Source organism: Schistocerca serialis, chromosome 9 (genome assembly GCF_023864345.2).
Source record: "Schistocerca serialis cubense isolate TAMUIC-IGC-003099 chromosome 9, iqSchSeri2.2, whole genome shotgun sequence".
In the NCBI taxonomy this organism is placed as follows: Eukaryota; Metazoa; Arthropoda; class Insecta; order Orthoptera; family Acrididae; genus Schistocerca; species Schistocerca serialis.
In genome coordinates, this window is record NC_064646.1 from 272,571,561 (window position 1) to 272,594,264 (window position 22,704).

General features: G+C 40.6%; 1 protein-coding gene across 1 annotated transcript in view; it reads left to right on the forward strand.

Moving 5' to 3' along the window:
• The window catches only part of LOC126419535 (juvenile hormone esterase-like), a 55,026-nt gene extending 32,674 nt beyond the window's left edge, over window positions 1-22,352 (forward strand). The window contains exons 2-4 of the mRNA XM_050086724.1: window positions 6,456-6,641; window positions 19,267-19,457; window positions 22,320-22,352. Of these exons, the coding sequence (XP_049942681.1) occupies window positions 6,456-6,641; window positions 19,267-19,457; window positions 22,320-22,352 (410 nt within the window). The remainder of the gene's footprint in view (window positions 1-6,455; window positions 6,642-19,266; window positions 19,458-22,319) is intronic.
• The last annotated feature ends 352 nt before the right edge of the window (window positions 22,353-22,704 follow it).

The following is a 22,704-nucleotide window of genomic DNA, read 5'->3' on the forward strand; positions in this document are numbered from 1 at the left end:
CTTAACTGTGAATTGCAGAGTAATCATGTAGATGTAGATCCGTCGATCACCGCGAATGAGAGTGTCCACACGTTCCAACATTGCAAGAGTCACAGCTCCGTGTGCCGGCCGCGGTGGCAATGCGGTTCTAGGCGCTGCAGTCTGGGACCGCGGGACTGTCTCGGTCGCAGGTTCGAATCCTGCCTCGGGCATGGATGTGTGTGTTGTCCTTAGGTTAGTTTGGTTTAAGTAGTTCTAAGTTCTAGGGGACTCATGACCACAGCAGTTAAGTCCCATAGTGATCAGAGCCATTTGAACCATTTGAACAGCTGCGTGTGGCCGGATAGCGGTCTTGTTGCGATAATGACAGACGCCTCGCCCAGCGACTCACTCACCATCCTTTTGTTAACTGTCGGGTCTTCGCAGGCACTCTGAAAGCGCCTGTGAATGTTTGCGTTGCCCTGGTTTTCCGCTAAAAGAAACTAAATGACAACTCTGCTTAGGATTCACCTCCGTTACAGATGCCATTTTGAAGGCTATGTATAGCACCGTAAGAAACTATAGGAGCTGAAGCGGAAATACTCCACGATGTCCCACGTTGTCTCCGCAATTTTTTCCGCCGAAACTGGCAGAGAAAAAATGTGTTGCTCACTTATTAAACGCCCCTCGTATTTTCGCCCATTTCACTGTAGTGCCTAATCATTAGCTTTTCGATACATTCGTAGGAACTTTACCATCCTTCTGTTTCTATACTACATTCCGTACAGATGCTTTCAGAAAGGACTTTTTGGTACTTATATATTCCATGTTAACAAAGCTCTCTCTCTCTCTCTCTCTCTCTCTCTCTCTCTCTCTCTCTCTCTCTCAGAAATGCTTTCCTCACTGTTACCAGCCCGCATTTATATCAAATTTATGTCAGACATCGTCAGTTATTATTGTGTCCACATAGTCTCTCTGCATTGCCTGTTAATTCGTCTGCATTCCAAGCCACTGTCCATTCTCTTCACCTGATCTTTCAAGTCATTTGCTGTGTCTGCCAGAACTACAATGTAATCGACGAACCTTATTCTCCTCTGTTCTCTCCTTTCAGTTAGTCGTTGCGTAGCGTTCGCTTTGAAATGTTAAATGATTTGCTGCCTCTGGTTGTTTTAACGTATCCAGATTCCATCTCCTTAATTTATTAACATTTCTGCAGCTCTCCTTAGCTTTTATCAGAATTTTACGTGTAACTGATTGTGGTCAGAGACCGCACCGGCCCCTAGGAATGTTTTGCTGTTTAAATTCTGGCTTCTAAATCTCTGCCTTGCCTTTGAATAATCTCTCTGAAATTTTCTGGTGTCTTTAGTATCTCCACGTATACCACCTTTCCTTCTTTTATGATTCATTAACTAAATATTAGCAATGACTGAATCACGCTCTGTGCAACATTCTATCAGCCAGCTTCTCCCTTTATTTTTTTCTTCAGTTAGCGTTCCCCTTCGATGTTTCCTTCTCCTCCTGCTTTCGAATTCCAGCTCTCCTTCAACTTAAATTTTCACCTCCCTGAACTGACTGAATAATTTATTTTACATCGTCACACACTTCGATCTCTGCTTCATCTCCGACGCTAGTAGACGCTTATACTTGTATCACTGCACGGAGACAAAATCTAACGTTTGATATTGGCTTCACACTTAGCTTCTGTTACCAACAAAGTTTCTTGATGCATAACTTGAGGACAAATTATTTTAATATATATATATATATATATATATATATATATATATATATATAATTTTAATATATAGCTGAGTTTTAATTGAAATTCGTGATGGAACATAGTAATGCTACAAGAAACCACACATTAGCTTATGTTTCACATTTGATATACACATGCTAGATTTCAGGTTTGAACACCATTTTATAGTACCACATTATTTCAAAGATGTTTCTGAAGCATTTTTGTGTGTTACCAAAGAAAGGCCGGCCGGACTGGCCGAGCGGTTCTAGGCACATCAGTCTGGGACCGCGTGACCGCTACGGTCGCAGGTTCGAATCCTGCCTCGGGCATGGATGTGTGTGATGTGCTTAGGGTAGTTAGGTTTAAGTAGTTCTAAGTTCTAGGGGACTGATGACCTCAAATGTTAAGTCCCATAGTACTCAGAGCCATTTCAACCATTTGAAACAAAGAAAGAATCTATAACCATACAGGTAAAGTAAGCCAGAACTCTGCTTCCAATATACGGCCAGTTGATATTCCGGTAAACAGAAAGTAGGATCACTACTCATTACTTGGAACTGAGTAACGCTTAAAGCACAGACAAGATGTGACAAATCTCATTGACGGTTCTGAAGTACAAAATTGATGGACTACCCACTCCATTCACCATCTTTGACACCCTTTGTCTTCCAGGAGTGAAATCCATGATGTGTAAGACCTTTGAACAAATTTCAATTAAGCAGAGAGAGAGTATGTCGAAAAATAAATACTTTTTGTGCTGAAAAATAAAGCCTTTCAATGAAATCTTCTGCAAGCTCACGTTTTATATATGAGACATGAAACTGAAAAGCACCGGGATTCGAATCCAGAAGTAATGAAAAGAACGCTGTGTCCATGTCATACTTTGAATTTGTCTGTGAGCGCGCTTAGATGGCTTAATTAGAAGAGCATTCCGTACAAGTGACAAGCGTCCAAGTTCAAAGCACACTGCGGTTTTGACTTTCCTGTAGTTAGTCTAATAAAATAGTTCTAATTTTGTATCCCATCTAATCTTTACCATACACTGATCTGTATCCTGATAGTAGAGAATATGAGAGCAATGAGCTGTTTTCTCCTCCATTGCGGCACTGATTTCCTGGCTTTGTGGAATAATTATTTCTATTTTTCTGCTGTCAGTCACATTAATTTATGTTTAACACATTGCAACGCGTTTCGTGCATGTTTAACTCATGAGCAGACGTTTGACATACAAATGTTACTTAAGTAAAAAAAATGTCTAAGTTTGAATTAACCTTGAACTATTGCTGAATGGCTATTGGGGTATTTTGGGGCAGGGGGAGGGCAGTGGATGGCCAAAAATCGAAGTTCATTTTTGTCTTCTTCTGGCGTGGAGCCGTGCCTCGATGTTATGATTGGTACCTCAGCCTGTGCAGGATGCAGATAGTTTTGTGTAAGTTGTTATGACGTGATAACCGTGTGATGTACTTTTAATATGTCTGGTCTTCACTTAACGATTTTGACCTCCCTAATCTTCATGTGCGTCGGTGGTATATTGGCGGAACTGTTGTTCGAAATTCCACTATTGTACTGCTTATTTTACTCTGCTTTTTGACGAACTTCCGTTGTACAAACACAGGTGTAAACTGTATATATCGAAAACAATATTGTAGTCTTGCAGTGTGAGGGGTAGTATCGATTATGGTTTATTTCAGCAATATACTAATAGTCGTATGTTTCACACTGGCTTATCTTAACTGCTTTGCATTAGTAATAATTTAAGGCTACTGAAAAATTTTGAGTTTTTCGATTCAGTTACCTCATTGAGAATATTATCAACATTTTTTGTATTATGAATGGAAATTTCCGTTTCTTCCATAACGTCCATTCTTTGCCTTCTTTCGATTTTATGCAAAATTTTCAATTTGTCGTCAATTATCAGAGGTAGCCCTGTGTCTCTAATGTGTGTTACAGTCGTTGATTTGCTACATTTCTCTAGGCTGTGGCAGTCTTATATGTTTTTTAAATCGAGGTCTGAAATTTCTGTCTGTCTGGTTCATACAGTATCTGTTGGATTGGTTGCAGGTCAATTTTGTAAATGCCAGATGTGCCGTGATCTGTATCTTGCGGTTTTATATTGCGAATAAGTTTCCTAGTTAGGTCCTTGTTGGTGCTGAAGCTGATTTTTGACATCTCTGTTTGTGAATAACCTAGCGGGTTTATTAGACATTATACTAGAATATGACATTTTGACATATTTCACTGCGGGGTTGCTGTTAGTTGTGAGTGTAGTTTGCTGTTGTATGTTCAGTTTGTTTTTTATTTGTTGTGCCATTGTGTTAATGAGTGAATGATCATATCTAGCGGTTATTTCAATACGTTTTATGGTTTCTATTTCTTGTGGGAGGCGTGTATGTTGAAGTAGCAATTTGTGGGCTCTGTACAGCATTGGTCTATGTGCAGCTCTTTATGGGGGGTAGGACATGTACAGAAGTGTGATATAGTGGTATCTGCAGCAATAGGTTTCCTGTGAACATTGAAAGACAACTGCTGGTTCTGTTTTGACATTTTCATGGGGAGAAAAGGTATGGTGTCGTTCTCTTCATATTCAGGGGCGCACTGGATATTTATATGCAGGCTATTGAATTTAGTAAAAATTATTTCATCAGCTGCTCCATCAAACAGAATGAGGGTGTCATCCGCCTACCTCTTATAGAATATAACTTTGCTTGTGGCGCTATCTTTCAGTTTGTACAAGGAAAGTATGTCGAAGAACAGTATAAAATCGACAGTGCAGTTGTGGAATATTGAGCAACAGTTCCTCCAGCACACCAATGATGCAGATGAAGATTTGGGATGTCAGAGTCGTACATGAACAACACTCATATGAAAAGTAAATCACACGATTACATATTAAGCCACAAAATCTAATTCAAAAACACCCGCATCGTGCACAGGCTGTGGTGTCAATCACAACTACATGGCACAGCTCTGTACCAGCAGAAGACAATTCCGCATTCCGGCCACCCACTGCCATCCCCCCCCCCCTCTCCCGCTGCCCCACAAATACCTATTAGCCACTCTAGCAATAAAAAAACGGTTGAAAATTGTTCTAGATTAATTTAGACATTTTGTCTTTAAGTAAGACTTGTATGCCTAAACGTCTGATGATAAGCGAAACATGCTTGAAACACGGTACAATATGTTAAGTGAAACATACTAATAAAATAAATAAATGTGACGGGTAGATCGTCACTGTGAGTGCAAAGTCAATATATATATATATATATATATATATATATATATATATATATATATATATATATATATATACTACTGGCCATTAAAATTGCTACACCACGAAGATGACGTGTTACAGACGCGAAATTTAACCGACAGGAAGAGGATGATGTGATATGTAAGTGGTTAGCTTTTCAGAGCATTCACACAAGGTTTGTGCCGGTGACCACACCTACAACGTACTGACATGAGGAAAGTTTCCAACCGATTTCTCATACACAAATAGCAGTTGCCTGGTGAAACGTTGTTGTGCTGCCTCGTGTAAGGAGGAGAAATGCGTACCATCACGTTTCCGACTTTGATAAAGGTCGGATTGTAGCCTTTCGCTATTGCGGATAAGTCGTATCGCGACATTGCTGCTCGCGTTGGCCGAGATCCAATGACTGTTAGCAGAATATGGAATCGGTGTGTTCAGGAGGGTAACACAGAACGCCATGCTGGATCCCAACGGCCTCGTATCACTAGTAGTCGAGATGACAAGCATCTTATCCGCACGGCTGTAACGGATTGTGCAGCCACGACTCGATCCCTGAGTCAACCGATGGGGACGTTTGCAAGACAACAACCATCTGCACGAACAGTTCGACGACGTTTGCAGCAGCATGGACAATCAGGTCGGAGACCATGGTTGCGAATACCGTTGACGCTGCGTCAGAGACAGGAGCGTCTGCGATGGTGTACTCAACCACTAACCTGGGTGCACGAATGGCAAAACGTCATTTTTTCGGATGAATCCAGGTTCTATTTACAGCATCATGATGGTCACGTCCGTGTTTGGCAACATCGCGGTGAACGCACATTGGAAACATGTATTCGTCATCGCCATACTGGCGTATCACCCGGTGTGATGGTATGGGGTGCCATTGGTTACACGTTTAGGTCACCTCTTGTTCGCACTGACGGCACTTTGAACAGAGGAGTTACATTTCAGATGTGTTACGACCCGTGTCTCTACCCTTCATTCGATCCCTGCGAAACCCTACATTTCAACAGGATAATATACGACCGCATGTTGCAGGTCCTGTACGGGCCTCTCTGGATAAAGAAAATGTTCGACTGCTGCCCTGGCCAGCACATTCTCCAGATCTCTCACCAATTGAAAACGTCTGGTCAATGGTGGCCAAGCAACTGGCTCGTCACAATACGCCAGTCACTACTCTTGATGAACTGTGGTATCGTGTTGAAGCTGCATGGGCAGCTGTACCTGTACACACCATCCAAGTTCTGTTTGACTCAATGCTCAGGCGTATCAACGCTGTTATTACGGCCACAGGTGGTTGTTCTGCGTACTGATTTCTCAGGATCTATGCACCCAAACTGCGTGAAAATGTAATCACATATCAGTTCCAGTATAATATATTTGTCGAATTAATGCCTGTTTATCATCTGCATTTCTTCTTGGTGTAGAAATTTTAATGGCCAGTAGTGTATATATAATGTGTATGTGTATGTGGTCACCTTACATTATATCGTTCTGCAGGTTTCTTCAGCTTGAATCAACGTGATGCTCCTGGCAACATGGGGCTCTACGACCAGGTGATGGCGCTCCAGTGGGTGAAAGACTACATCAAATATTTTCACGGTGATCGGTTTCGCGTCACTATTATGGGCGAGGGAGCAGGCGGTGCCTGTGTTCACTTGCATCTCTTCTCTCCAATGTCTAGAGGTGAGTTATTCGTCGTTCTTTTCGTGGGACCAAAGTTTTCTTTCATTTCTGTTACGAAAAAGTATTGCTGGCTGTACTTTAAAGAGTTACTTAACTCGTAACTTGGGTTTCGAATTTTATGGGAAATACTGCACAGAAGTGTGCGTCCTACATGTAGCGTACTTGGTCGAATCTGGTTAGTATTTCCACGTCGGTCTTGCGATTCATTATCTTCTTCTATGAATCTTCCCTATTTGTACTGTTAATACAACATAAGCATCCCAGATTTTCGGACAATGTTCAGGAACTTAATAGACACACTTTTTTAAGAAGCATCCTTCATGGTTGAATTCTAATTCCTGGAGACCCTTCAGATATATTTGACCCACCAAACACTGTGAGGGATCTACGCCGAATCGCCGTTGAGGAGTGGGACAATCTGGACCAACACTGCCTTGATGAACTTTTGGATAGTATACCACGACGAATGCAAGAGGACATGCTACTGGTATTAGAGGTACCGGTGTGTACAGCAATCTGAACCACCACATCTGTAGTTCTCGTTGTATGGTGGTATACACGCAATGTGTGGTTTTCATTATCAATAAAAAGGCCGGAAATGATGTTTATGTTGATCTCTGTTCCAATTTTCTGTACAGGTTCTGGAACTCTCCGAACCGAGGTGATGGAAAACTTTTTTTGATATGTTTATATTAGCATCACATCACACAGAAGGTATCATTACTTGTTTCAACATACTGTGAAGTTACCCGGAAATGATTAAATACGCTACATAGTAAGTCATCAACTCAACAAATGTCTAGTTTTTAATTAAGCAGCATTATCATGTGGTGGGCAACAACGTTACTAAAAACTCTTAGCATCTAATTCAACTTAACGTAATGAGAATATAACACTGACAAAAATACAATTAGATATGAGATTATCAGTGTAAATATTGTGTAAAGTGCATGGGTACACAAAATACGTTCCTGATAATGCATAAAATTACAACATAGAATACAATTGCTATTGGTGAGTTCTATTTTCAACATAAGGGAAACAGAGAAAATCCTCATTGTAATGCAAGATGGCTGCATTGAATTATACACTTCTGTTTATGCCTCTGTTTCGATCTGGTTCCATAATTAATGTGTAATTTCGTTTATTCGTAATTAGATCCTACTGCATTTTGACCGATCATTTAGCACTGTTCCATCAAAATACTATTATTGTCAGTGTCTAAGTTGTTGGTGCTTATGAACGCCATAATTTTTGTCTTTCATTCCCACTATTTATGTTCCCATGATATTGCATATCCTATATCAATATCTGAAAAACACATATATTCGAAAGACTCTCAGATATAATGTCAATTTGCCAATCATTTCTTTAAAATTATGATCACGACTAGGTATAAATTCAATAGACATCTTAATAAAATTGTCGCAACTAATGTTGCCTTGGTCATACACTCTCCCATTTACATATTTTATACTTTGTATAGAGTCAAGTATAATTAATTTTCCCACCATATAATGATTATTAGATTTTTAACTTGATTGTTGCACAATGACAGTTTGACCTCATCTCCACTATACCAATATTGAATAAACGAATAATACAAAACCTCACAACAAATTTCGAAGTGATTCGAGCAAGCCTAAAACTATTAATTCTAAAAGCGTTTATCTTACACCACATTAAACAGTACAAGTCGAATAACAACCAGAGCCGAAAAAGCTGTAGATAGATTAAGCATAGAATTGAGAATGGAAATGATACTCATATAACAAATACACTATCTTGTGATCATTTCAGAACAGACATTAAATCAGAAATATGAAATAATAATTTTGTTACACACATCGTCAGGTGGCTTGCGGAGTATGGATGTAGATGTAGACGTAGATTACTATTGTATTAACTACTTCCAACGACAGGCCACTCCTTGTGGAATGTGATGATATTTTGCTATTTCTGTAGATATTTTTAAAAACTATTAATTCTAACAGCTGTTAGGAATGGGACTATGAATACAGGATAATAAATACATATAATTACACTTTTCAACATCTATGTTCTGTTAATTATAGAAATACAAAATGAAGTGCTCAAATCTATGTTTCTAATTTGCCATGTGTAAAGTTGTTTGGCACTGCCGCTATTCCATCTCCTTGTAACTGACATGGATTTCAAAGGTCACTCACTCCATTCCTCAGGATTATCTCCTGACGATTGTGGAAGTATTTGCAACATGATATGAGTTAAAACTGTTTTGAACAACTTTGGAAGCAATATTTGAAATTGGCACTTGCATGTTTTCTGCAGCAGAAATAATTAGTACAAATACATGAACATTTATTGTCACACTACAATGTGCATCCAGCTCAGACTGAACACAAATAAATCTGTCCATAAAAGAACCGTCACATCCAGATGTAAACAATGTAAACACCCATCCCAAGACAAAATCCGTCACCACATCACTGCTGATGCTGTAGTGGTCCCGATCCACACAGTGGCAGCTCTCTACCAACTGCAGCTAACAACAAGCTCTGGCCTGTATAGCTGATGCCCTCTGACAAAGAAACAGGTGAAGACTGATTCCTGGTTGCCAACGATAACTGCTGGTTGTCAAGGATCCCGAATTCTTGGTTCTACCATTGATTTACTTTGCTGACTTCTGACAAACTCAGCTGCCGTCTCGCTGAGCCACTAATTATAAAATGGCTTGGAATAGTCCACTGAAATCTTGCTACTGACTAATGCTAAGGGTAACAATAGGCACTCCCCTTGTTGGCTCCACAAGCAGGGTGTTGTCACTGTCAGGCACGATTGCTGCAAATGACAAGGCATGAAAAAAATATTCCTCTTGCCTGTTTTGGTCTCGCCTAAAAGTAGGTATGTTGACATGCCACTATAATAAAGGTGTGGACTACCTGGCAGGGGTAGTGACATGGGATATACCAATACTATAGTCTAATGTTGTAAGGCATGGAAATGTTTCATTGTAGATGACAGTAGCCACTGTGTGCATCAAGTCCATGTGACAGCAACAGTTACACTTTTTACCACGTCAGATATTAAATATGTATACAAAAAAGAAATAATATAATGATGAAAATGAGAAGTAGTACAATTCCAGTAACTGCAAATACATTTCCTACAAAATATATGTTATTTATATTTCAGTAAAGAGTATACAGGGTGGTCCATTAGTAGTGACTGGGCCAAATATCTCACGAAATAAGCATCAAACGAAAAAACTACAAAGTACGAAACACGTCTAGCTTGAAGGGGGAAACCAGATGGCGCTATGATTGGCCCGCTAGATGACGCTGCCATAGGTCAAACGGATATCAACTGTGTTTTTTTAAATAGGAACCCCCACTTTTTATTACATATTCGTGTAGTACATAAAGAAATATGAATGTTTTAGTTGGACCACTTTTTTCGCTTTGTGATAGATGGTGCTGTAATAGTCACAAACGTATAAGTGCGTGGTATCAACTAACATTCCGCCAGTTCGGACGGTATTTTCTTCGTGATACATTACCCGTGTTAAAATGGACCGTTTACCAGTTGCGGAAAAGGTCGATATCGTGTTGATGTATGGCTATTGTGATCAAAATGCCCAATGGGCGTGTGCTATGTATGCTGCTCGGTATCCTGAACGACATCATCCAAGTGTCCGGACCGTTCGCCGGATAGTTACATTATTTAAGGAAACAGGAAGTGTTCAGCCACATGTGAAACGTCAACCACGACCTGCAACAAATGATGATGCCCAAGTAGGTGTTTTAGCTGCTGTCGCGGCTAATCTGCACATCAGTAGTAGACATTTTGAGCGAGAATCGGGAATGTAAAAAACGTCACTGTCGAGAATGCTACATCAACATCGATTGCACCCTTACCATATGTCTATGCACCAAGAATTGCATGGCGATGACTCTGAACGTCGTGTACAGTTCTGCCACTGGGCACAAGAGAAATTACGGGACGATGACAGATTTTTTGCACGCGTTCTATTTAGCGACGAAGCGCCATTCACCAACAGCGGTACGGTAAACGGGCATAATATGCAACATTGGGCAACGGAAAATCCACGATGGCTGCGACAAGTGGAACATCAACGACCTTGGCGGGTTAATATATGGTGCGGCATTATGGGAGGAAGGATAAAATGGTTCAAATGACTCTGAGCACTATGGGACTCAACTGCTGAGGTCATTAGTCCCCTAGAACTTAGAACTAGTTAAACCTAACTAACCTAAGGACATCACAAACATCCATGCCCGAGGCAGGATTCGAACCTGCGACCGTAGCGGTCTTGCGGTTCCAGACTGCAGCGCCTTTAACCGCACGGCCACTTCGGCCGGCCGGAGGAAGGATAATTGGCCCCCATTTTATCGACGGCAATCTAAATGGTGCAATGTATGCTGACTTCCTATGTAATGTTCTACCGATGTTACTACTAGATGTTTCACTGCATGACAGAATGGCGATGTGCTTCCAACATGATGTATGTCCGGCACATAGCTTGCGTGCGCTTGAAGCGGTATATTTCACGACAGGGGGATTGATCGTCGAAGCACCATACCATGGCCCGCACGTTCACCGGATCTAACGTCCCCGGATTTCCTTATGTGGGGAAAGTTGAAGGATATTTGCTATCGTGATCCACCGACAACGCTTGACAACATGCGTCAGCGCATTGTCAATGCATGTGCGAACATTATGGAAGGCGAACTACTCGCTGTTGAGAGGAATGTCGTTACACGTATTGCCAAATGCATTGAGGTTGACGGACAACATTTTGAGCATTTATTGCATTAATGTGGTATTTACAGGTAATCACGCTGTAACAGCATGCGTTTCAGAAATGATAAGTTCACAAAGATACATGTATCACATTGGAACAACCGAAATAAAATGTTCAAACGTACTTACGTTCTGTATTTTAATTTAAAAAACCTATCTGTCACCAACTGTTCGTCCAAAATTGTGAGCCATATGTTTGTGACTATTACAGCGCCATCTGTCACAAAGCGAAAAAAGTGGTCCAACTAAAACTTTCATACTTCTTTATGTACTATACGAATATGTAACAAAAATGGGGGTTCATATTTAAAAAGCCGCAATTGATATCCGTTTGACCTATGGCAGCGCCATCTAGGGGGCCAACCATAGCGCCATCTGGTTTCCCCCTTCAAGCTATACAAGTTTCGTTCTTTGTAGTTTTTTCGTTTGACGATTTTTTCATGAGATATTTGGCTCGGTCACGATCAATGGACCACCCTGTATATACATATGTATAGTATAGCAAAAGTATTTTCAGAAATGTGAAGTTTAATCCCCGCTAGAAAGCTCATTGTTTCTCACGACGTACAGGATCTGAGGGTTATCATATATACTTTTAAGCAACTGAACTGCTTATGGAGGTTGCCCTCTGTAGTCTTCAGTAAGATAAACTGCAAAATCGGAGTGATCCATAAGCAGAACTTACAATGAGTACATTTCCAGATATAGCAGATTAATGACAGTTGCATGGTACTTTCTTTCGCCATATGGTAATACAACTTCAATAATTAGGGCTGTAAAAAGTTTTTACCAATCTGGAACAAGTTATTCTACATATCTGAGTTATATATGTCATTCAAATGGATAAATTGAAATAACTTGCCATCATAGTATTTTGGACTGTTTAGCACTAATGAAAATTCACCCACATTTGGTGATGTGTTATAAACTGAAGGGCCTAAGAAACTGGTACACCTGCCAAATATCATGTAGGACCCCCCACAAGCACGCAGAAGTGCCTCAACACAACGTTGCATGGACTCGACTAATGTCTGAAGTAGTGCTGGAGGGAAGTAACACTATCAACCCTGCAGGGCTGTCCATAAATCCGTAAGAGTACGAGGGGTTGGACACCTCTTCTGAATAACACGTTGCAAAGCATCCCAGATATGCTCAATACTGTTCATGTCTGGGGAGTTTGGTGGCCATCGGAAGTGTTTAAACTTAGAAGAGTGTTCCTGGAGTCACTCTGTAGCAATTATGGTTGTGGGAGGTGTCGCATTGCCCTGCTGGAATTGCCCAAGTCCGTCGGAATGCACAATGGACAACAACGGATGCAGGTGATCAGACAGGATGCTTACGTACATGTCACCTGTCAGAGTCGTCTCTAAACGTATCGGGGGTCCCATATCACTCCAGCCACACATGCCCCACATCATTACAGAGCCTCCAACAGCTTGAACAGTCCCCTGCTGACATCAGTTTCTATGGATTCATGGGGTTTTCTCCATACGCGTACACGGCCATCACCTCGATAAAATTTCAAACGAGACTCGTCCGACCAGGCAACATGTTTCCAGTCATCAACAGGCCATTGTCGGAGTTGATGGGCCCAGGCAAGACGTAAAGGTACAGGACGTAAGGGTACAGGAGTGGGCCTTCGGCTCCAAAAGCCCATATCAATGAAGTTTCGTTAAACGATTCCCATGCTGCCCCTTGTTGATGTTCTAGCATTCAAATCTGCAGCAATTTGTGGACGGGGTTGCACTTCTGTCACGTTGAACGATTCTCTTCACTCATCATTCGTGCCGTTCTAGCAGGATCTCTCTCTGGCCGCAGCGATGTCGGAGATTAGATGTTTCCTGGATTCCTGATATTCACGGTACGCTCATGAAATGGTCATACGGGAAAATCGCCACTTCATCGCTACCTCGTGGATGCTGACTACAGCACCACGTTCAGACTCACTTAAATCTTGATAACCTGCCATTGTAACAGCAGTACCCGATCTAACAACTGCGCCTGAGATTTGATATCTTATATAGGCCTACCGCAGCGCCGTATTCTGCCTGTTTACGTATCTCTGTATTTGAATACGCGTGCATTTACCAGTTTCTTTGGCGCTTCAGTATAAGAAATATGGATGTACGTTTTCAACAGTTAGGGACTATTCGTTCCATAAAAACACGGGAGAACTGCCGGATATCAGTAACTTCCTGCCACGATATTTCGGCGCAGAGTCTTCTGGCCATCTTCAGGTGAATGCCACTGTAGTAGTACTGGCGATTACGCGCTGAGCTCCGCTATTTAAAGCCTTCTGAGGTGACATTGCGCATGCGCTGCTCAGCGTGCGCGTTCATAACGGCTCCGTGCGCTGCGCCTCGCGCCCTCCACTGCGAAAGACTGGCGTATCGGTGTCAGGTCGATTTCCATCTTTATGCAGATAACTACGTCGACTACGAAGTTTCTCTATAACAGGATTCCAAGCAGAGTTCAGCTGATAACCGCTATCTCGATTGATGAGAGTCTCGTTGTCAGACAATCTTATTTCCACAGATTCATTGATAATCGAGCTCCAAAAGTTTGATATATGGGCCAAAATTTTTGTGTCGTTGTATTTCATGCAATGTTCGGCGATTGCGGACTTGGTGGGTTGGAGAAGGCGCGTATGCCGTTGGTGTACCACAATGCGTTCCTGCACAGTTCGTGTTGTTTGCCCTATATATGATTTGCCGCATTCACACGGAATTTTGTAAACACTTGGTTTACGCAGGCCCAGGTCGTCTTTAACGGATCCCACTAGTGATGAAATTTTGGAAGGAAGGCGAAAGATGACTCTCACTTGATATTTCTCAATATTCTGCCTATCTGTGAAGAAATATTCCCAATAAATGGTAGATAAACAGTCGACCTGAAGGCCTCTTCCTCTTCCTTGTTCCGTCGTTTGTAGGTCTTCATCACTCTGTTCTCTTGCCTAGGTGAAAAGCCATTCTTCAAAAATACTTTTTGCAGGTGTTCCAGTTCCGCTTGAAGACTGTCGGCGTCAGAGATAGTATGGGCACGGTGGACCAAGGTTTTGAAAACGCCCATTGTTTGTGCTGGATGGTGGCAACTAGTAGCTTGTAGATACAGGTCTGTATGAGTGGGCTTTCTGTACACCGAGTGACCAAGTGTGCCATCACTCTTCCGTCGCACCAAGACGTCTAAAAATGACAGACAACCATCTCTCTCTATCTCCATGGTAAATTTTATGTTTTCATGTAAAGAGTTCATGTGACGTAAAAATTCTTGGAGACGGTCCAGACCATGAGGCCACACTATAAAAGTGTCGTCAACGTACTGCCAAAATACTGTCGGTTTAAAAGTGGCAGAGTCGAGTGCTCTCTCCTCAAAATCCTCCATAAAAAGATTGGCCACCAGGGGAGACAAAGGACTCCCCATGGCGACACCATCAGATTGTTCGTAAAATTCGTTGTTAAATATAAAATATGTAGAGGAGAGAGTGTGCTCAAACAACGATGTAATGTCTGCACCAAACGTATTGCCAATGAGGTGTAGTGAGTCCACCAGTGGCACCTTTGTGAACAGTGAAACCACATCAAAACTGACCAGTAAATCACTACTTTGCAGTTGAAGTGACTGAAGTCGACTGATAAAATCACCAGAATTCTTTATGTGATGTGCACACTTGCCTATCATTGCTTTGAGCAAAGATGCTAAGAATTTTGCTAGGTCGTAGGTGGCTGCTCCAATGTTACTCACAATTGGACGTAATGGCACATTTTCCTTGTTGATCTTAGGTAGTCCATATGGCCTAGGTGGAACTGAACTGTTTGGTTTCAGTCTCTTGATGACCTCCTTCGGTAGAGAACTATTTGATAAAAGTTCTGCTGTTTTTCGCACTACTCGACTCGTGGGATCCTTATCGATTTTGCGATACGTTGAATCACATAATAAAACATTGATCTTATTAATATAGTCATCCCTTGGTATGAGGACAGTAGCGTTTCCTTTGTCAGATTTTAAGACTACTGTATCCACATCTGCTCGTAAGTTACGGAGGGCTATCCTCTCCATGGGCGAGATGCAGCAGGAAGTTCCAACTCGACGTTCTGTTGTTAATTTGTCAGAGAAAACTTTAGATGACGCGACTGTGTCTGTGCTAGCAAAAGGACTGAATTTTGCTCTCACACCTGTTTTACCGCCACTAGTGGATTTCATCAGTGCCATCGAAGAAGCTGTACGCCGTCTTGATACAGATGAAGCGGAGGAAGTTCGTCGAGAGTCTTGCCGAGTATTGACCAGGGGTGCACCAATGAAGAATAACATCTCGCCCATGGAGAGGATAGCCCTCCATAACTTACGAGCAGATGTGGATACAGTAGTCTTAAAATCTGACAAAGGAAACGCTACTGTCCTCATGCCAAGGGATGACTATATTAATAAGATCAATGTTTTATTATATGATTCAACGTATCGCAAAATCGATAAGGATCCCACGAGTCGAGTAGTGCGAGAAACAGCAGAACTTTTATCAAATAGTTCTCTACCGAAGGAGGTCATCAAGAGACTGAAACCAAACAGTTCAGTTCCACCTAGGCTATATGGACTGCCTAAGATCCACAAGGAAAATGTGCCATTACGTCCAATTGTGAGTAACATTGGAGCAGCCACCTACGACCTAGCAAAATTCTTAGCATCTTTGCTCAAACCAATGAGAGGCAAGTGTGCACATCACATAAAGAATTCTGGTGATTTTATCAGTCGACTTCAGTCACTACAACTGCAAAGTAGTGATTTATTGGTCAGTTTTGATGTGGTTTCACTGTTCACAAAGGTGCCTCTGGTGGACTCACTACACCTCATTGGCAATACGTTTGGTGCAGACATTACATCGTTGTTTGAGCACACTCTCTCCTCTACATATTTTATATTTAACAACGAATTTTACGAACAATCTGATGGTGTCGCCATGGGGAGTCCTTTGTCTCCCCTGGTGGCCAATCTTTTTATGGAGGATTTTGAGGAGAGAGCACTCGACTCTGCCACTTTTACACCGACAGTATTTTGGCGGTACGTTGACGACACTTTTATAGTGTGGCCTCATGGTCTGGACCGTCTCCAAGAATTTTTACGTCACATGAACTCCATACATGAAAACATAAAATTTACCATGGAGATAGAGAGAGATGGTTGTCTGCCATTTTTAGACGTCTTGGTGCGACGGAAGAGTGATGGCACACTTGGTCACTCGCCCACTCATACAGACCTGTATCTACAAGCTACTAGTTGCCACCATCCAGCACAAACAATGGGCGTTCTCAAAACCTTGGTCCACCGTGCCCATACTATCTCTGACGCCGACAGTCTTCAAGCGGAACTGGAACACCTGCAAAAAGTATTTTTGAAGAATGGTTTTTCACCTAGGCAAGTGAACAGAGTGATGAAGACCTACAAACGACGGAACAAGGAAGAGGAAGAGGCCTTCAGGTCGACTGTTTATCTACCATTTATTGGGAATATTTCTTCACAGATAGGCAGAATATTGAGAAAGTGCCAAGTGAGAGTCACCTTTCGCCCTCCTTCCAAAGTTTCATCACTAGTGGGATCCGTTAAAGACGACCTGGGCCTGCGTGAACCAGGTGTTTACAAAATTCCGTGTGAATGCGGCAAATCATATATAAGGCAAACAACACGAAATGTGCAGGAACGCATTGTGGAACACCAACGGCATACTCGCCTTCTCCAACCCACCAAGTCCGCAATCGCCGAACATTGTATTTCCACAGACCATTGCATGAAATACAACGACACACAAATTTTGGCCCATACATCAAACTTTTGGAGCTCGATTATCAATGAATCTATGGAAATAAGATTGTCTGACAACGAGACTCTCATCAATCGAAATAGTGATTATCAGCTGAACTCTGCTTGGAATCCTGTTATAGAGAAACTTCGTAGTCGACGTAGTTATCTGCATAAAGATGGAAATCGACCTGACACCGATACTCCAGGCTTTCGCAGTGGAGGGCGCGAGGCGCAGCGCACGGAGCCGTTATGAACGCGCACGCTGAGCAGCGCATGCGCAATGTCACCTCAGAAGGCTTTAAATAGCGGAGCTCAGCGCGTACTCACCAGTACTACTACAGTGTCATTCACCTGAAGATGGCCAGAAGACTCTGCGCCGAAATATCGTGGCAGGAAGTTACTGATATCCGGAAGTTCTCCCGTGTTTTTATGGAACAATCAGTACGCCGGGAAAGCTTTAAACATCACAGTTAGGGACTAGTCTGCTAAATTTCACCTACGGCCATACTTCCCCTGAAATAGACCACCACAAAGGAAATCCAAAATCGGAACCTACAAATAAACGACACAGAAAGTATACATAAGCATATCGGACAATCGGTGATAAAAGGGACTTGAAATAGTTTGTCCCTTAGGCATATCATAAGATAGAATATTGAACATTTAATATCAAGAAGTAACTATGAGGGAGCTTTTTACAAAGTGAGTACCACACTTGTTGAATGCTGTGCGTATTTGAATACGCATGCATTTACCAGTTTCTTTGGTGCTTCAGTGTAAGAAATATGGTTGTACATTTTCAACAGTTAGGGACTAGTCTGCTAAATTTCACCTACGGCCATACTTCCCCTGAAACAGACCACCACAAAGGAAATCCAAAATCGGAACCTACAAATAAACGACACAGGAAGTATACATAAACACATCGGACAATCGGTGATAAAAGGGACTTGAAATAGTTGGTCCCTTAGGCATATCATAAGATAGAATATTGAACATTTAATATCAAGAAGTAACTATGAGGGAGCTTTTTACAAAGTGAGTACCACACTTGTTGAATGCTGAGCGAAATAATGTTTTCGACAGTGTTCTAAAAAGGATCCAAATAATTCTGTGTGCAAATCAGATGGTGGGAATGGGGGATGAGTCCACAATTTAATACTGGGAGTGGAAAAGAAAGCAATTAGAGTAAGCTGGTGACCCTGCAACAAAAAAAGTGAAGTCTATATCATCTGCCCAAAAGTTTCTTATTGATAATTTCAAGAAGATAAAACAATAATTGGTGAATACCATGCAATTCTTGTTAAATTCTTACTAAATTCTTCACCGAAATAAAAAATAAGACATATAATTTGATCACGAAAAATAATCACTTTTCATCAAAACAATGCTCTCATTCTTAAAGAGCGTATGACAATATAAAAATATTTTTGCAGTGGGAAAGGTGTGGGATATGAAGTACAGGTCGTACCTTATTTACAAGTGTGGCAACCACTGACTTTCACATATTCCTGCACCTAAAGAAATAAATAGCTGAGAATGTCATGAGTTCAGTGAACGAATTATGGCAGCTGTAGGTGAGTATTTTGCAAACTACACAGAGTCGCATGTTAGAGTGATAACTATCTAACTGGAAAAACTTAAAATAAAATACATAGAACTAACGTAGGAGTATGTTGCAAGATAATGGTATTTTTGATGTGAAAATGCACTTTTTCACTGCCAGGCCAAGACATTTTCCAATTCCCCTTGTATAATGTGTTACTAATACATTTTTCTGCATATCTGAGTATGACGAATCAGTTGATTCATTACGTACCTGCATTCACTGTGAAATCATTTGCAACTGCTCAAAAGGTTAAGGCCATCCTCTGCGGCATTAAGTGGTCTCTTTTTAGTGTATCTGTCCTATAGTTAGCCATATGTATTTTCCATTTGATAGTACAGGAATACATATAGAGAAGAGAGAGAGAGAGAGAGACTGTAAGCTTGTGTGCACTCCTTTAGTAAATTATTTTTGCAATGCTTACAGGTTTGTTCTCACGGGCCATTTCGCAGTCTGGTGTAGCGTTCAACTCATGGGCGCTCATGAACGACATGGTTAACACGTCTAAGACACATGCGGCATTCCTTGGTTGTAACAAAGAAAAAGATTCTATGACTATGAAATGTCTGAGGCAAGTCGAGGCAGAACAAATTGTGAACTCTACCAAAGGACTGCATGTAAGTTATCACAACAGCATAAAAAGTAAATTGAAACTATCTCCAGCTATAACCAACATATTGCAGTAGTACACTTATATCAATAAGGAAATGGATTGCCAAGATTCACGAAATGACACGAGACTTGGCGGTAATGTATTCGCTAAAACATGTACTGTTTTTGCATTCAGTAACACTATCCCATATTAGACAAGCATCATCTAAAACGTCACCAATGATTTGTGATGACAGTGTTTTTTCCTCGAACCTCCTATAAATTTTCACTTCGATTTCAAGCCAAGCCACCGAAATGGGACGGTAGTTATATGACTTCATGTTGAAATTAGTTGTCAATGAGACGTGCATCAAACCAGTCTCAGGACTGAAGACCACAACAACAACAAGTGTGCCACATGCGATTTAAGATTGTCACGTACAAGATGTAACATAGGTCTTTACGCATCATGTTGAATTTATGGACTACGTTAATGACTTTACTCTTCGGAAATACATGCGGTGATATATACAGCATGAGTCATGTAAGACATAACACACCTTTTATTCTGAGAATGGCTTTAGATATCGAAACGAGATTGTCGGTTAACTATAGTACATTAAGGGTCGTGTACTTTGGTTTGTGATAAAAGAATCTGAACTCTTGTATCTATCGAGATATTGAAGCAAGTTGTTTTTAAATTGAACCCTATAGTTTCTTAACATTCAGTATATCTTGGAAAGGCAATTATAGTGATATAGCGCTTGTCGACATTGACGTTGAAATCTTTCGCAAAAGAATCCGAGAGATGCGCCGTAGTGTAAAACCTGGCAACAGAGCTTTCGTGTCATGCTGCATTGTTACATGCAAGCCTATGCTACAACGATAGTATTTATTTTCACATACAACATCGATACAGGAGCCAGCATGATTGTTGTGAGTGGAACTACGCCATATGCTACCTTCTGGTGCATCAGATGGAGCTTAGGAAAACAATTTCAAATGTATGTACGTTTCCAAGTTTTTTTATGGAAGCAACTATAGTTATGTAATCCAGATGTCCATTGAAACCATCCCCTTGTTGTTTATTTGCCAAAGCTGAAGCAGAAACCACAGTCATTCATACTTGATTAAGGTAAACAGCCCTATAAAAAAAGAAACTATTTCATTAACTTCCTCAGATTGAAAATAAAAAACGATTTCTGATCTGTCTGTCTGGAGACACTTGAATGCCCCTTAAAGGTAAAACATTTGCTTTCGGACAAATGTGTCCATAGCCATTACTCGAAATTGTAATTGCATGGAATGCACTTTAAATAAACTAAACATTTTATTCAGAATGACTGAATACATGTTGCCCACAAAACAAAGAATTTCATAACAAATATTGTTTTTACATTTTGCTTAAATCATGCGCTGAAATTTTTCACCATCGACTACAAGGCACATTTGCATAGATGACCAGGTGAAAGTACACTGGGTGATATGCCACTGCATGTAGTGACTGTTCGACAGCGTATATCGTCTGTTATAGTTGGGGCCTTCTGATAGACTTCATCTTTCAGTATTCCCCAACGAAAGAAATGGAGTGAAATTAGAGGACCTTGCTGGCCATTGTACTGCAGCATTATGTCCTATCCAACGTTTAGGAAACTTTTCATTAGCATTTGCATTACTACTCGTGAAGAGCGAATTGGGTAGCTGTCGTGTTGGAAAGAATGTACACTGTCGCTTATAAGGTGGTATCTCTTCTAGGAGAACGGATAGGAAGTGCATTCCGTTTAACAACTAGGGGATGAAGTAAGGTTGCACAACGTAATTTCGTATGGTGACCATATGTTAATGCCTCACAATCGTTGGTGTTGTATCTCAGACAGTCAGTGTAAATTTTTCGCTGCCCAATAGTGCATGTCATATAAATTTACGTTATTGTTGTTAATGAATGTTGTCTCGTCTATAAAGAGTACACGTTGGAATAACGTAGGGTCATATCCCAGGAGGCGCTGCACGGCAAACTGGCAAGATTCTTCTCGTTTTCGTCCTCCTCCTCGTCCTCCTCCATTTTGAAGCGTTTTTAATGTGTAATTACGGTGGTTCGTTCATCCATGTTTTTGTAAGTGGTCAGACAGTCAATTTCCTGTGTAGTTATTTTAACTCTTTTCTTTTTTACTTGTGTTTTCATTTCAGTTTCGCACGTTTCCAGAATTTTACATTATCTTGAGGGATCTGAAATGCTATGCTTGTCAGGTTAACTGTTAGGTTGGGAGAGAGTGAGTGAAGTTCTGTGGGCTTACCGCTCATTGCTCACGAAATTTTTAGCCATTTTAACCGCATTCACTATGGCTGCTATTTACCTCGTCATTGAGCGCCTGTAGACTGTAAACACACACAATCCTCCTTTTTTTCATAATCGTCTTTACTTGCCATTTTAGGATATTTACTTCCTACTATGGTTCCCATCTCCTTCAGTCTTCCAGGATATCGTTTTCCTTTAGATCCGTATTTGTTTTTATTTGTAACTGTTCAGCATAAGTGGTGCAGATGTATAGTCAACTTCTCTTTTTTTCTTCCAACTGTTAGTTATGGTACATATGTTAAACTCACTTTTAATATCTCTGTATCTAATTATTTTTTACAAACAATGACTTTTTTCCTGAAATGTTGTCTCTATATGCTGAATATTTTGATTCTTGTTTACAGCATGAGTCATTATCATGTATTAATGTGTTAGAGCAATTAAACCTCACAAGATAAAAATTCTGATTCCCAAGACAAAAGATTTGAGTCAGGCAAAAAAATCCAACTTTGGTCAGCAAGAAATTTGAAAATTACTTATACAAACAACTTTTTTGCAAAATATATAATAAAAAATAATTTTTTTCTTGTAGGTGCTGAAGGTGGCTAGTGTCAAAATTGGCTGATGCTAAAACTGGTTCACGGAAAACTAATAAAAGCAAAGAAAGTTTTAAAAAAGTGAAAAATACTTTGATAAAGTGTAATCAAAACATCTAAATTTTCCTATATAAATAGGTCTCAATGTTATTGGTTGTAGACTTGAATCTTTCAATACACAAATTATTTAATAAAATTTCTACCATTTGACTGTGAACAACTAGGGAAAAATTATAATTATTGTGAACACATACTTTCATTTTTTGGAAACTTCTACATTAAGTGATTGTGAATTTTTAAATTTTCATTAGATTGTCTAAATTTAAATGATAAAAATGTAAACATAAACATTACATTCTCTACAACTGGTACATAAGGTCC